This window comes from Cottoperca gobio, chromosome 5 (genome assembly GCF_900634415.1).
Source record: "Cottoperca gobio chromosome 5, fCotGob3.1, whole genome shotgun sequence".
NCBI lineage: Eukaryota > Metazoa > Chordata > Actinopteri > Perciformes > Bovichtidae > Cottoperca > Cottoperca gobio.
Window position 1 is genome coordinate 14,295,486 of NC_041359.1, and position 18,571 is coordinate 14,314,056.

The 18,571-nt window shown below is 42.0% G+C and overlaps 1 protein-coding gene across 5 annotated transcripts in view; it reads left to right on the plus strand.

Moving 5' to 3' along the window:
• Positions 1-18,571, plus strand: part of kaznb (kazrin, periplakin interacting protein b) — a 103,827-nt gene that overhangs the window by 35,269 nt on the left and 49,987 nt on the right. For all 5 annotated transcript variants that reach the window (XR_003832307.1, XR_003832308.1, XM_029432243.1 and 2 more), the window contains one exon: positions 7,349-7,556. Coding sequence is in view for 3 of the 5 variants with exons in the window: in XM_029432243.1 (XP_029288103.1) it covers positions 7,349-7,556 (208 nt within the window). In the remaining 2 variants the exon portion in view is untranslated. The remainder of the gene's footprint in view (positions 1-7,348; positions 7,557-18,571) is intronic.

The window sequence follows — 18,571 nt, forward strand, 5'->3', positions numbered from 1 at the left end:
CAAATAAGATTTTTTTCCCACAACGTCAAAGTACCCCTTTAAATTATCTTCCTTACTCCCATTAGTATGCGATTAATTCTCTAGCCTTGAAAACAACAAACAAGCGTCTCACAATCTCTCTATTATTCCCAGAATAAGCCAGACAGCAGTCATGCCCCTTCTTCTCTTTATCCGAGGCTTGCCCAGTTGTCTCGGGAGGTGTACCCCTAACCTGCTCTCAGCATCCTGCCATGATTAGCCAATAAATAACTAAACGCATATCATAAATCAACAGGGAGAGCTCGGTCAGGGTGATTTCCACTGCAGTTGCCCTCTGAAAATCACTGTGAGAAAAGAAAGAGAGAGAGAGATGGATGGAGGAGGGTTTGGCAATGAATGAGGTTCTCCTTGTCTTGTAGAAAATGTTTTACCTTGAGAGATATCCTCTTGTAGCATCACCCAGAGACAGCTCCTTTGCTCTATTGAACAGCTGGCCAATAGCTATAATACGTAGTGTTTTTTTTTCTCCCTTGGATCAAGACTGTGATAAATCTGACAAAAGCTACTTCAACGACTCCGTGTTACTTGGATTCATTCAAATGACACTTTAATTATGTTGATTATTATAACACTGTCAGCTATCTAACTGTTTCCCATCTCCCCTGCGAGCTATAGGCACCTATCTCATTCTCTCAACATCACCATGTAATTGTGCCTGCTGCAGAAGAAAGCGGAGAACGATGACAGGGGTGAGGAACTCAATTAGACAGCAGCAAAGTAGCAGAGTGTGTAACGCTACGTGCAAAACATGCACCTTTTTGTATCGACGCCGGCTCCGTTTGTGCTCTCACCACATACATTAGAGAGCACTGCAACATGCAGCTCTCCATGTCTACATGTTGAAGACCAAAGTATAACTGGGGCAGAGTGGAATTGAGCTGACATAATGGGCTTAGGCCTGGTAATACATAACGAGGACCACTGGGAGAAGAGGCAATATCAGAAAACAGCCAGCAGGGAGCAGAAGTGAGATCGAGGGGTCAATGCGGCAAGAAGAAAAGCAAAGCATGTGAAACAGTGGAGGAATGTCATTTTCTTCTCCATCATCAGACGTATATTTCCCACCCCTCAGGTCTTTAAGTTCATCATCGCCAGACCCTCCGCCCTCCCTTCGATTCCCTCAAGAGTCCTGCAGACAAACCTTTATCTTGATCCTCATCAAGGCCTCTGGCACAGCGTTTCATTCGTAACCCTGTAGACCGTTAACTTCAAGTGGAGAGGCTGTCAAACTGTTTATTATTACCAGACTATCAGAGATGGGAGAAGGACATGGCTGCAAGGCATTGGAGTGTAACTTGGGGAGAACTTTGGGTGACAGACGTGCTGAGTTTGACAACAGATAGGTGCTTCTCTCCAGGTCTTATCTCAGCCTCCGTAGGACAGCGTAATGGAAGGGAGTTAAGCCCTCTGCCAGAGTTCAAGCGACAGAGGAGAAGTGGAGCCGCTGCTTTTTACGGTTAAGCAACCTGTTGATAGTTTGAAGCGAGCATTCAGTGATTAAAGACCACAGTGCATATAGTGACGTCAGAAGCTGATGGCTGCATTTGATTGCTCGGCTTAAAAGGATGACCAGTACTCCTTATGATCAAGTGTCTGGTTTACGATGCTATGAATTAATAAAAGTCACTTACTTTTAGTGTTTCAGGGAAGCCTTCAAAGAGTAAAGATATTCAGATCTTTTGTTCAGTGATCCTTTACACCCCCAATCTTTTATCTTCAGAAAGGCATTATAGACAAGTATATATTTATATATTCAAATAATTCCAGCTAAATGAAGATAGAATACTGCAGTGAACATAACATAACATAACATATCACCTTATGAAGTTGTTATGAACCAGCGAACAACATGTAGCTACATTAGCATTCTTTTGGAGTAGTGCTTCTGGCCACCTGGCAAATATTAGAGACCACTATTCACCTTCCTTTAGCTCTGTTTTGATCTTTACTGACTCATAAAGGAAATAATTACCATTTTAGTTGCTAATTGTTCCACTTATGTTGACCAGGTAGTCGCTAGTCTATTGTTGTTTGTCTGCTGTTTGGTGCCGAGCAGGAACTTACAGTATGTTTTTCAAAGCTTTTTCATTCAACACAGCTGCCTGCTGTGGTGAGAGTGAACCCAAACAGGGGACTAAAACCAAAATATTGAGTTAACAGACACTCAATAGAGGTGAGGAGACACCTTTCATATTACACACAATCATGTGATCCATTGTTCAAATACTGATCATAGATGCTTTAATTTACGCTGTGTTGTGAAACCAAAGACAACATCAACTTTGTTAGATTTTCCACATTATGGATAATAAAACTCCTAACTAACTAACTAACTAACTAACTAACTACTTACTAACTAACTAGAAAGCTGGTGGAAAGAGAGCGTTAGAAAGAGACAATGACAGAGAAGGATAGAGAGAAAGAAAAAGTGACACACAGACAAAGAGACAGAGTTGAGTTTCTGCACCCTGCCATTCACTGTTTACTCCATCAATGCCCCACTGTCCCTGTGTGTCACCACTCGGGGCAATAGGCTTTCTCTCCCCGTCACTTGCACAGACATAAATACCCATTTCCTCCAACTGTGGCATTTGCTTTTAATAAATCTACTGAGAACATTCAGAGCAGTGAACTGTAAGTGACAGAAACAAACAAGCTTTCTACAGTTTACTCGCTGTCAAGTAATGCATGCTTGATGATCTTTTGTTACATCTGCATATATTCTTTAGTAAACAAAAGAATCAGTCACCATTGAAGCGCGCGTACAAACGTGTCAGTGATGCCTTATTGCTGTGGGAAAGTGGTGCCATATTCGATCCGCCTAACAAAGGCCAATTTTGTCTCAAGTGTCTTGTTTGTCAGGAATGTTGGCAAAAGGAAGCAATAGGTAGTGGCACTGAAAACACTCGTTTTAATGTGCAGCTTTGATAAGAACACTCAAACTCTTCCTCTCATCCTTTTGATGCTGCACTTTTTTTCCCTCTGCTTCATGCACACAAACACACTACACAGATGGTGGACAGACAAAAGTAAAATCCAAATGCAGAGCCAATTTACCTGCCTACAAGTAAAGAATCAAAACTCTTGTTCTATTTGATGTTAACAGACCGTGTGCTGTGTACCGAGACAGTTTTTACTTCCAGAATAAAATGTCCTACAACCTGATGTTTTGCTTCAGTCCTGAGCAGACTGAACATTTTTAAATTCAGAACTGCTGCCTGTGAAGGGTTGGATTGAGAGCAGCTCTACTGTATATGGAGGCTGAGACATACTTTCTAAAGTATCTATCTGGGGTATATAAACAGACGAATGTTAGCAGTGTGCTGTAATAAAGCCCTCCAGAGATGCTTCTTGGTTGTTGAAGGGGCCTCATTCCTAGTGGAGGAATTTCTCTCATGCTTAGTGCCAATTAAGCAAAGATGCCTGTTACTATTTGACCATGGAGTCCCAAATATTTCAATTTCAGATCTGCCCTAATTATAAATTAGGAGGTTTCATTTGGAAAATCGGAAAATAATAATTTATTGTACAAGAGCTATTACAGACCTCAATGCCACTGTTAGCTGACACATTAGTCATACTAATTGTATAAGTTAGTATTCAATGTTGTATTTACAGCTTGTTGGGCTGAGGTTTTGATAAATCCGTTAAAAAAAAGTATGCATAAGTATAAGTATCTGATAGTTTGACATACAGAGTGGGATTATCTCACAATATCTTCTAATTTCTCCCTGCCCAGATAGACCTAACATGGCAACACTTTACTTTAATCCCCCCCCCCCCCCCCCCCCCCCCCCCCCCCATTTAACATTTAAAAAATGGTTTCATAACACACTATAATGTAGTTATAATGCCTTTTAAAGTGTTTATCAATGTACTGTATTTGTCAAAAATGATAATTTCTCCTATGACTTAACACACCGTTTATACATCTACCCGGCTCCTCCTCACACATGGTCACACACTTTGACTTTCTTTCTTTTCTTTTTCTCATAGCATTTGATAGACATTAGTAATTCTAGTAGAGTGAAGTGGGTATTTTCCCCAGGCCCCTTATAAGACCTGTATAAATAGTTGAGCAGGGCATTATATCACTTTGCTATTGAGAAAAAATGGAAAGCATTCCAGTGCACAGAGGATTAGTCGATATTCAATTAACCCAGGCAGACAGTCATGGTGACCGTTTATCAATACCTCTTTTTAACTGCACACCGTCGGCACACTTAATTAAACTTCCCATTAAAAGCATCAAACAAGTGAGCAAACTAACAACACAAGTTTGAAAAGTGAACCAAATCCATAGAAGCACTAGAGGGAGAACTGCTTATTTAGGGGAGTCAACCAAGTTCCTGCACTGGTCTATGGTCTCTGTCACACACACGTTTTACTCCAGTTGTGGAAACAGAGGAGGACTTTGTGTGTTTTGAACATACCACAATTATGCATCCTCAACTTATCCATATGGTTATTGATGTGTATCTGGGACATGTCCCAACCTTCGACCCCAAAATCATTAATTTCCTTCGCATTCCACAGTTGAGCGTATGAAAGCCCTCACATAGCTCACAGCAGACTGTGGTTGTGGTTTCATATGAAGGAACACTTAGCTGTCACGTTGTTTAACAAAACCAGTTGCGCTGGAATAACGGCGCCCTTCTGTGTAAAGCAAGAAGGGGAGACGGCCATCCTCCTCGCCCTGAGCTACAGATCGTGCTACATTTGTCCTTTGCTAATCAGCTTCAAATCATGGCCAGTGCACTAATCGGGGACAGCGATGTGTCTGTCTAGACGGTGATAATGATCTGCTACACATGTGATGTGATGATCAAACATGCCAGCTCTGGCATAAGTCTTTTCTAGTAACTGAATTAATTGCCCTGTTTGCGTATCATTGTTGATGATTCGAACAGCAGCGATTTGTTTATAGACGATACAGAAAGATTATATAATAGAGAGGCTCGATACACAAAGAGGATAGAAGGAGAAACAAGCAGACTGAAATATCTGGACAGCTTTGGATTGGCATGAAATTTGGTCATTCATTGAGTCCAGAGGAGGAATCCCACAGAAGTTTTCATGTAGAGTCACCAACAGGTCACATTTTGTTTTGTTGACCCATACTTTGGTGTATGATCCGCAAAACTATTGACATTCCCATCAGCCTCAGCTGTACTTTGAGTTTCATGCTAATTAGCAAATGTTAGCATGCTAACACGCTGAAATATGACGAAGAACATGCAACTTAGGATGTTAGGATGTAATCTAGGAAATACAATGAGGTAGTGTATCCCTGGGCGTACTGTTACAGAGAGTTTTACCCGTCTAATATTGTTTAGAAAAAATCTATTATGTACTTATATTTTCATTATCTCTGACACTTGAGATTAAAAGTTCAGTTCATGTGTAATAAGGGAGCAAAATGTTGCTGCACAAAGTCCTTATTTATACTATTTACTTATCTGTGTGTGACCCTGAGGAAGAAGGATTGATACACATTTGTCTTGTAGCCACGCAGCCACGACACATTTTTGGGGAAATCAATTCCTTTCTTGTGGACAGACTATGTTATTCCATATCGCTCTAGCAAAGGCATTGTGATATAGTAAATGTTCTGGAAATTCAATTGGGAAATCATCCATATATCTCACTGCACAACCGTAATACAATATGTACTGTAGGGAGCTGATAAGTTAGACTATTGTCCAAGAGGCCACACTAATGGGCCCCCGCCTGATAGTCGTAGACATGATCTGATCTGTAACACCGTCACTGTGCGGACTTCATCATAAAGCAGTGAACAACTAGCAGTGTGACCAAGAAGTTGTGTGTCTCATCCGGTCGTCAGTCTCACACACTTGCAGTCCCATCTTTGTTTGTCTCTCTCTGCCATTGTGTGAATACCAATGAGCATTGAGTCGTTATCGCCCGAGCATGGGATGACAGCATCCGAGTGATGTATCACTCATCTGCCTCAGTTTCTTGCCAGAGACAGGATTACTTTTTTACTTGGGAAATGAAATGTCAAATGCAGATTCAAAGTTGTGATGGCTCAGCAATATCCGGGATTGTTTTAAGTTAAGATGAACAGCCTACCCCCGTCTCTATAACCTTTTGTGTGTGTGTGATGGAATTTTACAGCTGTACAGATAAGAATTGATGGCGGTGGTGTTTGTTTGCTGTGCTCACGGATAAGCAGAAATATAATCCCTCCAACTGTTTTTGATCAAAGAAGTAAAGCTCCACTATGTTCTCGCCACAGCTCGATTGTAATTCTCCGGGCCTCTCCTCTTTGTTTTCAGCCCATTAGAGGGCTGTGCCTCTGTCCTCTGCTAAGTTTGCTCTCAGAGTTGAAATGTTTTCCCCTTGGGCGCCTTGAGCCAGCCCCCTTTCCCTTCCACCGATGTGGGGGTGAGCTTTCCCAGGACAAAGAGATGAATATATAATGGAATGAAAAAAGAGGGGGTGGGAGAGACAAAAAGACAGCGGGTGTGTTAGTGAGAGGGAGGAAGGGAGAGTGGGAGCAGGACTGAAAAGATATAGAGGGCTTGACCAGTCCTTGTCAAAGGGTTCAATACTGCTGCCAAGCTCTGAGTGTAGGGACATGGAGAGAGGAAGAAGTAAAGAGAAACAATCTGTCCTTTTCCACTATTACAGACCCCATTGCTAACTCGTTACAGACTCCATAGGGTGTGTGATACACAGCACTCTGTAGTTAGAGAGTTACTCGAAAGCCGCGCAGTCCAACTGTGTCCCCTCCTCTCCCCTGGTCCTCCAGCACATGGTACAATCCATTTAAAAGGCTGCATGTCATCTCAGTGTGTGCTGGGTCCTCTCTGAGAGCAGCTGCTCACAGCACATTCTCCTCTGCGGGAGCACTCACTTTCCCCTCCGCCCGCTGAGCTAAATCTCTTTTTCTCTTCTGTCTTTTTTTTCTCTCCCTCGTCTCTCTTTACGTTCTCTCTTCCTCTCTTTCTCCCGCGCTCTCGCTCTCTCTCTCTCTCTCTCTCTCTCTCTCTCTTTTGCCCTGCACAGACACACATGCTTTCTGTGACTGTGTGGTGCTTGGCCACACAGACGTTATTCTTTGTGCAGTAACAGGTAGACATCATCTCTGTGCTGCTCAGCGGAGAACAGAAGAGGAGGAACAGGCATTTTGGCTTTTTTCTTTTATATGTGCAAAGTAAACTGTAGGAGAAGAAGCACAGGTGGAGGTGGAGGACGAGGAGAGGGGGATAAGAGGAGGAGGAAGCTTCACCCCCTCTAATGCTCCACTTGACATCATGCTGCTCTGTGTGGATTTGGTCCTCAGGGGAAAATTCTTAAAATGATGGAAGACAACAAACATCTGGCACAGAGGATTGATGGGGCCATCCAGTCCGCCAGTCAGGAAGTGACCAACCTCCGCTCTGAGCTCTCCGCCACCAGCCGCAGACTGGCAGAACTGGGTGCCAGCAGCCCCCCTGCCTTGGAGAACCACCACCAGTACAATCACCACGATGACAGCCTCCACTACCGGGGTGAGTGGCACAGCATGTGCATGTATGTGAATGACTGTGAGTGTGTGTGCACTCACACCTAATCCCCTGCCTCCGTGTGCGTGTGCGTGTGCGTGTGCGTGTGTGTGTGTGTGTGAGAACATGAACATGTGTGAGTGTTTTGAAATCAGTAGTGGGAAGTATCTGAGGAATGTGCTGCGGGGGAACTAATATCATTCCACCGTTCATCCGTTGACCTTTTTTTCCCCAAAGTCCACACCAGAATGACAGTGGAAAAGGCAGCCGATTTAAAAACAAAACAAAAAGAGCACAAGAGACAGGGCTGGGGTTAGAGAGCGTGGGCCAGAACCGGTCCGGGTCTAGTTTCCCAGGCAGCAGCTGGGCTCCTCTGGGGCTGCACTCCCTCTAGCTCTGGCTCCTTCTCCGCTCTCCCCGAGTCTGGCAAGGAGTCTCAAACTGAGCCTCAGGATGAGGCACTGTATGCCAACATCTCTGACGGGGGCTGCCGACACCATGGCAGTGGAAAGAGCTGGGAAAGAGATGTGATGAATGAGGAATGAGCTTTAAACTGAAGTTTTCATGGGAATGTTGAAGTTTTTGGCTTCATGTCCTGAAATGACATACTTTAATAGCACTTATTTTTTCCCGTAAGTAATAACCTAAAGACTATGAATAATAAATACTGTTTTATAATTAGTTGTTGGATGCCTAATGACGCTTGCTTGCAAAAGAAATTCTTTATATATATATTTATATATATAGAATATATTTTATATTTGCTTCAGCTTGTGTAAGACGATGGCCTGTGTCTAATTAAACCTTCTTATGACAGATTCTGTTAAGCTACTTTTATATAGCTGACATCTTGGATTCATTAATGATGAGTTTTATTTTGTAATGAGTGGAACAAACGTGTAGCTGGGAAGTCCCTGTGATCTTGTTTGACGGTTACCCTTTGCCTGATCAAATCAATTTATTGAACAACTAATTAGCCATGACAAACTTAAAGCTTACGACAGAATATAGGATGGCACGACAGAATAATCTTTTCATCGCCTGCTTGTACATAAAGTCAGGCTTTCTGAAATAGTGAAAAGGCCACTGAAAAAAAGATCTCATTTTGCAGGTCTTTGGCCTCGGGGTGTCTTTGACTCAGATATGTTTAGATGCCTGGAGGTTATTGAGATCATACTCTACCAGGCAGCTCGCTGTCACTCTCCAATAGATGCTTCCCTGTGTCAGTCATATGTAGTTTAGCAACAGGGGATTCCTCATATCTGCTGGTGGCCCTGAAGGCTGATCTGTGTGAAATTTGGTTTTAGAGTGAGATGGTTTTTGTAGTTAGATGTGTGTGTGCGTATCCTGCGCACCCTCAGAATATTAGTTGTGCACATTCTCAGGAATTAATGCATTAATGCATCTTCAAGATGCAATTAAAGGGCAACGTCACTGATTTCACACATGATGATACATTTTGCTCTCATATTGCATTATGGGACACAGTGATTTTGGCGTTTAATCCATACTTGCCTTTTTTGCTTTGGTTTTGGTTATTCTTTTGTTTTTATTTTGTCATACAAGTCCCCCAATGTTATGGAAGTGAAATACTAAATTGATTTAATACCCCTATAAGTACATGAACAATGTGGGCAGTTAATCAGGATGTGATGTAAGGTCGGCAGCACACAGTGAACAAACCACAACAATCAATGGCTGAACGTTATTAGAGAGAAACCGAGGTTGTTGCTGCTGCTGTGGCTTTTTCTCTTGTGTCCTCATCAACAATAAAGTATCTTCCATGAGTGTTTAGTTATACTTTCAGTGTGCAAACTGGATCGACCAGGGCTGATTAATCTGCTGCCAAGAGGATATACTTTTTAATCCTCCAGGTACACACAAAGTATGCAGGCAAGGCAGATTGCATCACAGTCACTTGTCTACACTTGTTGTTAAATGTAAGCATATCACAAGACTGTAACCAGCTGGATAGCTTTTCTTGGCCTTTGAGACTGGTGCAGTAACCGCAGCATCTGAACAGGTACGGGTGCGTCAGGTTATTATACGATACGATAGATACGATACGGTTCATGAAGTGATAGAATAATGTGTTTGAAGGCTTATCAGACGCCCAAATACTAAAGAGCGGTTATTACGAGGAGAGATTTTACAACTCAGGAAAGGCGGCATCATTGAATACTTTGTTGTGTTGGTCACAAGGTAAATAGTAGAAATAAGACGTTCATGTTACAAAGTAATCTACTAGGAATGTGCACTTGCATGTGTTTGATTGACCAATGCATCAGCCTTTCTTGAGCTGCGGCTAAAGTAGAGCCAGGTTAAACTTATTTGCTGGACGACCCTGCGTCAACGGAGTTGCCTCATTCAGATGAGGGGTAGCGTTCCCCCCCCCCCCCCCCCTTACAGGGCTGAAGTTGGTCTGAAATCTTGGCCTTAGTGTTTAGTCTTTAGAGTTGGAATAACTCAGCTGCAGTGAGTTATCTGTTGTGTCCGTTTCACTCTCTGCTTCGTTCCAGAAGTGTTAACAGGCAGCCTGACATTCCCACATTCCTGAATGTCAGTGATGTCATACTTCCTGTTCCCAGAGGCCAGGCCAGCAGTCAGGTGACTGATCAAACCAAACACAGCCACTCAGTCCTCCACCATCCTCTTCTCCTTCAAAGTCACATGGCAGAGCCCTCACCTCGCCTGCATGGAGAGGGATGAGCTCGAGAACCGCTTAGCTTAAGGATGTTTTTTCAAAGATTTCAAGTTTAAGATGATTCGACTGAGAGGTTAGGCAGCTTGGTGTCAGTTGAGCCAGCATCAGCGTCCAGTGGTTTAGGGAGATTAAATGTTCTTTAGGTGTGTATCCCTCTCAAGGCCAAGCTGTTTGTTAGACCATTTGTTGGCTTTGCCCTGTGAAGGATCAAAGCAGACGCCACAGACAAGGTTTTTTAATATGCATGAACTGACTTCTTGTAAATATATTATACTTTGCCAAAATGTCAGGATCTTTTGCAGTTTCCCCGTGGAGCTTCAATAACATATCTGACAGATGTCCAATAAGGCTATAAACACAGCACTTCAGTTTGCTGTTCCCGATGGCCTTGGAGTCTGTAATCGTGAGGAGCAAGAGATTAAATCACCCAAAACTTTCAGTCTCTACACCGTGCATCACGATTAACTTCATTTTGCTTTTTGTTCAAATTGTGTGTAATATTTCAAAGCATATCTCGGTTTACTAGAGATTTTTTGTTTGATGTCTTATCTTCGTTTTAGAGTACATTAGGGTCAATGGAAAGGGCTTTGGCTGAACGACCTGCCTCCATTTATTCAAGCCGTTGACAGTAATGTATTTATTGTCTGGGTGAGGACACCCCTTATTATTGCTCCTTCCTTTTAATCCATCACATTGATATCAAGGCCTTGTTTAACATTCCTAAACAACGCTGATGTTTCAGCATCGATGTATTGCTGCCATATCTAATGTCCATCTGACTTGTGAGGACAATCCAGTTTGCACTCAATTTGTCTCAGGGAACAGAGGCTGTAAGAAAATATGTTGTCCTGTAAAATCAATGTGAACTCACCTTATGGGATATTGCATTATTTATACTTGCATTCTCTTGGTAGATCGGTGCCCTGCAGTCGGTCAGTGAGAAAGTGCTCATCACAGACTCATGGGAATCTGCCAATACTAATCCATAAACCTTTCTAAAACACAAGCATGAGGCAGCTGTTGGTGACTCATACAGCATGGGGAGTATTGATGACACATTTTCATCACGGTCGGTCGCAGTCAAGGTAAAATAAGGGGCTCAAGGCTAGGACCGAAGCTTTACAAAGTGAGAGGAGTTATTTAGGATGTTCTGGATTATGGAAGTAAAAGTCATTTTTGCCATAGACACTGTTCGGTGACTTCCAGGACTTTGGATGGGGATACAATTCTCGAGGCTGAACACAAGATCTGTGTTTTAGAATATCTGGTTCACTGATAGAAAGCTAAAAGTACAAAATATAAAACCTAGTACCATTAAAAAAAAAAAAAGCTGTTATGTGTGCTGCCGGAACAACGAGTGGAAGCTACAGATTATGCTTTTTAGAAACCTGATAACACTCAGCACTTTAAATCATTCAGGCTTTTGGGTCCATCTTTTTGATATTTGGTTACTGTAGCTTTGTGTTTGGTTCACAATTATGTTCACACTGGTAGAGGCTCATTGTTAATCTAGTATTCTGATAAACAAATGTAAACAATTAAACGCTAATGGATCGTCCATTATGGTATTTTCAAATCATTTAGAAGACTCAGCATTACGGTATCAAGTGTGCCATTAAATATTAAAGGCTTTTTATTGTAATCAGGACTAGATACAAGATTGCTTTGTATTTGTCCCTATTGTTTGCAAGAGTCATGGCCCTTGACTCCAAAGTATTTGTTGAGTGACCAAAAAAACACTTTATACCTCATTGTTTAGGAAACAAAATGCTCTCCAGTTGTATCCTTATTTCTTCAGTATGTTAAGGAACATTACAAATATCCTTCAAAGTAATCTTTCAAATGGGAATTTAGATTAGTAAAAAAAATACTTCCAGTACCAGCCGATCCTCCAACTCTGCAACCTTACTATAGATGCTATTGAGAGCATGGCAGTATACTGCATTCAGCAATAGAGGAAGATAACACAGCTTAAGGCTTTAAGACATTCTCCAAACTATACAGTGTGCTGAAAAACAGCGTTGATTAAGTATTCTCCTGAAAGACCCAGTGATTATCTTTTCTCACTAGAGGAGAAGCTGCACTGACTCTAATGCTCTCTGCTGCAGAGTAATTGTGGGGAAGAATCCTCTCCCCATCTGGCCTGAGTTTGTCAGAGGCCCCGGGTCTCTCATTACTTCATCGTGCACATGAGTAGGGCTGGGAACAGAGCGCCAAACTACAGGGGCAAAATCCCACCCACTCCAGCTCTTTCTCTTTCTCTCACTGTAACGCTCACAGGGGACCACCCGCCTTCCTGTTCGCTGTCCACATACAGAGAAAGTATGCAATGTGCTGTAACCTTCCCCCTGTATCCATCACCACCCGAATACCTCACCCCCTCCCCTTCTCATGTTCCCTGCCTGGCCTCCCTCAGCCACGCCCTGTCTGTGGTCAATGCAGCGTGAGAGGAACTGTGTCCAAACAATAGCAAGAGAGAGGCAGCCCCTCACTCCCCTAACATTTCACCCTCTCTCTTCCTCTTCCACACTAGACTTCCTCAAGTAAAATAACTTATCATGGCATAGCGAGGACTCCTGGGGCTCCAAAACCAGATGAAAATACGAGAGCCGGGGGGGTGGGAGGGTTTGCTCCTAAATTTGGAGAAGATTCAGACGCCTGATGTTTCCGAAAGACAGAGGCGATGACCTAATAGTTCCTCATTATCCTCTTAAATAATGGTAAACTAATGGTCTACAGTGCTCACTTTCAAGTTAATAATTTATGACATTTTTATTGCATTACTTTCTTGGAACACAGCTGACATTAAATGTTGATTTAATACAGGACAATTAATCATTATATTGAGTGTATAACTATATTAGTAAGGCAAGGAACGCTGACACAAGTATGATAACGTATGCAATTCAAAACAAACTTCCACAACCAAAAGAAAAAGAAAGATGAAACCAACCAAAAGAGATTTGACAGATGCAAGTAGTATAAGGAGAAAACAAATACAAACAAATATTGCTAATTGCATTGCATTAAGCAATATGACACATCTTTATTGCAGTGTCTGCAATTTACTTACTTCATAGCTAAGGTCCTTTTTCAGTCTTTGATTTATTATATTTATTTTTCCAATTTTAGTTGAGTGTTCCTGCACTTAATAGCTGAACAGAGCTTAGAAGTACTTACTGGCACATTGGCGGCCTTTGTTCTACAGTGGCTGGTAATGGCTTTAAATAAATAATGACTCTAGTTATTTGTTTCGCTTTCAAATGGAATGCAAACCCAGGTAATGAACTGACCGAACTGACACAGGTTGTCAGTGGGAGCAGAAGCCCTGTGGACTTTGACTGGTGAAAGAGTTTCCACTCCTGAATTTGGCTGCGTCGAGAGCAGGGAGGACAGCTGGGCGGCATGTATCCACTTTCATGTCCTTACAGGGGCAGAGGAAGTTGGCCTGTATTGTTCCATTCTCTCTGAAATCTTTCCAAGTTTGTGGTTCACCAGGAGGGCATTGCGGAAGTGCTACCGATTTCGTGTCACAGCATTCGTTAAGGGTCAGATTTGACAGAGGACAGCTGACCCCTGTGTGTCTTAGCTCTATTAGCAGAGGTGACAGAAGTGCTGCCCTGGACGTCAGCTGGTGCTGGCATTCCTTCAATTTGGGCGGCAGGTGGCCACAGTGCCATCACTACGCGGCCCCTGATGTAAACTGCCACCTAAGGGAAAATGAGCCTGCAAAAAAAAAGCAGGCAGGCAGGCAGGTAGACAGGCTTTGGAGCAGAAACAGAAATGCGAGCTTGAAGAAAGATGCCAACTCTAAGACAGAGTATATCTCCAACAGACATTCCTCTGCACTTGTATTTTCCAGGCAAGCTTTATCTGAATGAAACTTCACAGAGCAAGTCAGTGAAAGACGATTCAAGGAGAGCTGAGCCGTGACACTGAGCATTGAATTGCTTTTCCGGTGTGACACTCTTCCTCTGAGATGATATTATGCCTATCAGTTAGACTGATATGTCTACGTATGCTAATTAGATTCATGAAAGTCAAAGTGCTCGTTTAACTGTTTCCTTCCCACTGGCTCAGAACATGGCTAGTTTCCCAGAGGACTTTTGATGAAGACGCCGTTTAATATGGATTTCCTGTGTCTAGGTCATGGCTCAGGTTAAGAGCACATTATGAGAGTGGCTTTTATTGGCTGGGGAGCAGAGAGCAGAATTGACTAAAGAAGATATTCCTCAACGTTATCGCTCCCTCTTAGTACTCCTAGTGGGAAATGGACTGTAGGAAATATGAACTCTGCATATCTTCATTGGGTATCTTGTATTTAACACCACCATATGTCAGAGTAGAGAATTCATGTTGTGGATGGGGTGAAGTATCCAGGAGGTCCAGATAATAATCAGACTTTAAAAACTGGTCTCCACAAAAGACATCTAACCCTTTGTTTTCAACTTAAATCATCCAAATCCCTGTTGAGTCTAAACTCCAAACAATTGCAACTCTAAGAAAGAGAGGAAGAGGCAGACAACGAGGGAGAGGAAGCCTGCTTGCCTTCACAACAGTTTCAGCTCATCCTATTAAAATGCCTCATTGCTTTAGCAGCGGAGACTTTCTATTGCCGTTGGTACGTTGTTGTCTTGGCTGCAGTTGGAATCCATTCCCAAAAGACAATGGACTACACATGGAGGAAAATGAGTTTTGAGGAAGTGCAGAACACCCCCCTGTATCCAGAGGACGCAAAGCGTGACATTCCAGCAGAGCGGAGGATAAGCAGAACAGGACATTACTGTGTGCTTTTAAACACCCACACAAACCATAAATGGCAACAACAAAAAATTTGCATTGCACTGTAATATCATCTGCTCTCAAATCATTGAGCTACTGTCTCATTTAACTCAACGTAAAAATGAAATAATTTTTCAGGATACACTGGGGGACTTGAGGTTAAACTTCAGGCTCTCTGCAGACACCAATTTATAATGGAACCATATACATGCATATACAGTATACAAGTATATATAAATATATTCGTTATATATAGATATATATATCTATATATAACATACAAACATACATACAATTTACCCGAAATCTCAACTGGCTTTCTGTTTTCTGTTCAGACCCTAACTACAGTTGTTGGAGTCATATCGCTCCGGGTTTTTTACGCTCTTAGTCAAAGTTTTTTCAACTCACGTGTTCAAGGCGCTCCTGCACAAACTCAGTGAGCAGAACAAGTGAAGTTAAAACACACTCTGTCTCATCAGGATCTTACTCTTCTTTATTGTTCACATTTCTTTTTTGTACAAATGTCTCTTTTAGTTATGTGATTTATTTCATCATGTTCTCTTTTAGAAATAACCAGTTATTACAAAACAGCACACAATTACGTTTTAATGTTTCTGTTGACGCATCATCATCATCTCCCCAGGCCCCCTGAAATGTTGACATGAAGCATGTAAGTGGGCTCCATCCCTGAATTTTTTTTGTTCTGCAGCCTGAAGGCATTAGTGTTGAAAGCATGCCTCTCTGTTTTCTCCTGCTAAGGAGGTTCTACACAAATATTTATCAGGTCGCCAATTACTGTACCCTGTGTGCTCAGGCATACTCACACACAAACACGCTGTTGAGAAGGTTGTGTAGCCTATATGCATTCCAGTACACTTGTTTTTTGTTTGCAATAAGTGTCTGGCTAAATCTTTTACTCAAACCAAACAGGAGATAAGGCGGTGATTCTCAAAGCTTATGTGTATTGTTAGAAGCATGTTTGTGCGTTAATGTTTCAGAGAAGGCAATTCAAAGAGCCATCTTTATCACCACGCCTCTTAAAGTTGCTCACAGCTAGCGAGCAGTGGGATCAATGGCCAGAGAGATTGCTTAAAAGCGTCTATTTTCAACCTCAATTTTCCACATAAAAGGATCTGATTACCTACCACGTGTTAACCTCCAATATGCTACGGATTCATTACACTCATTGTTCCCTTTTTAAAACTGTGATACATCTGCATCCTCTTTTAAAACAAACACATCAAAATAAACCTGCTACTCTATTTCATCTGATGGAACTCTAATTCCAAATTGACTCTAAATCTGTGCATAGTCTACTCAATGAAATTGCTATGGGCTATTTGATCCTAAATTATGCAAATTGCAATGAAAATAACAAAGAAACAATCAGCAGTTTCTATTCTATTCAGCATTTCTTCCTCGCTTTACAGTATCTGCTTCCCATTATGACTAATAGGGTAAACTAATAATATAGGAAGCTGTGTTAATATTCCCAGCAGGCTACATCATAATGTATTAACTTTATAGTTTTAATGCATAGCATCAAGACAAATTAAACTGTATGGCTCCACGCTGCAGTGATTCTCTTTATTGATCGAATGGTATGTCATTTTCTCGTGGGTCACTCTCAGATTTGTTGATTTGATTAAAAAGTTCTACTCTATTTCATTTATTATTTAATGGTTGCCATTGACACCTCATTGTTGTACTGAATGTTTTGAAAAGTTTAGTTTGGCCTTGCACATTGATTACTACCTTTCTTCTCGCTATCACTGTTTAATATCTCAGGCTGAGTTGCTGTTTTTCACCGCTCACAACATAATTTCTTCAGACTTCACATGATGCGTGACAGTCCTGTCTAAAACAGATTGTTAGATGCTATAACACATGTTTGGACACACCCAACAGGTTTACCTTTAAGAGATGATTTAGTATTGGACGATGCAGCAGAGGCTGAACTATCTTGACTTTCTAGTATATAACTCTGAATATTCTGGATCTTGCACTACCCACAATGCAACTTGATTGCTTGACTAGTAATCAACAGGGCAAAGTAGGCATCTGCCCCGGGACCACAGACCCTCAGAGGCCCCGCAGACCTCAGGTCAACTGTGTCAAGTTTTTGGAAATAAAATGGATTGATTATTTATGTATTTATTTAGTTTGGTCATATGACTATATGAATTATATGAAATCATTTAATGATAAGAAACTTTAGGCGACTCTACATTTACACCTAATGTCACGGCCCTGTCCCTAGTGATGTCACTAAGGATGTTTTCTCCGACTTGACAAAGCCTCCAGAGCCAAAGACGACGTTGTACAGCTGTTTTCACAGATTGTGTAGTACTCCTTGTGACTACTTCGATGTGTAAAAGTGGTGCTTTGCCCTCCTTTGTCGTCTGGTATTACCAACGCAGCCACTCTCTAGTATTGGCCCTTTCATAATAAGGACGACAGCTCAGATGACTGGACGTAAGAGATGGAATCTTCCGTTCTGGCCACCGCACAATGAGTTCCATTCAACATGGCCGCCATCACTTGAAGTGGTGTGGTTCTTTTGGAGGGGGGTTTCATATTCAGGGGTTTCCCACAGACTCCACTAATTAACCATGGCAGGAGATTCAGCTCCTCTCTGTGTCCAGGAATGTGCTCCCAAACCCACGAGTATGCCTCTGTTCCATCCCTGCAGCAAAACCTCTTCTTTTCCAATTTATGTGCAGCAGAGACACTAATGAGAACCAAACTAAAGATGTTTATTTCATGGTGTTACACAGTTGTACGATCACATTTATCTGCTGTGGAGGGATAGGAGCCACCTGCCTGAGTTTTATTGAGTCGAGTTTACCTGTGGGTCGAAGGGAGGCAGTGGTGCTATGATACATTTTTTCATTGCTATCGTGTGTCAGCTGAGACAGGCTCTATTACTTTCCCTTTATGAGGTTAATGTGTGACACAGGGCTGCAGAACATCCACTGCTTTGTCAAATAACTGGACTGAATGAGAGAAGCTGGGTGTGTGTAATTTACTATCCACGCTGAAGTCCTGAAGCAAAAACAAAGAAGAGGTGAGGAGAGGTAAGGGGTGAAATATTATTAAGGTTATGAGGAAGGAGAGGAGTAGTTTCAAACCTAGCTCCATTAATAGACCTTGTGTGCTACTGAATTGATTTTAAGGTCAGTCCATAAAGCACAGTGCCTCAGCACTGTACTAACAGTGGCATCATTATGGTGTTATTAGTGAAGAGGGGGAGGACTGGAAGAAAGGGGAGGCTGGCAGGGCTGTGGGAGTAATTTACAGGTGTGTTAAACACGACTGCTGTTCTAGAAAGAGACAAAAGAGGTAAGGTTCAGACTTTACCTAAACGGTGTGAGTGTATCTTTTTGTCTTTCTCATATGTTCATATTCTACGTGCAGATGCACTCTTTGCTTTTACAAAAGCCCCAATCAGAGAGTCACACATGTAGAACTGTATATGTAACTGACTGCAACCGTACTGAAAAACGTATCATTCACTAAACATTCGGATAACTTT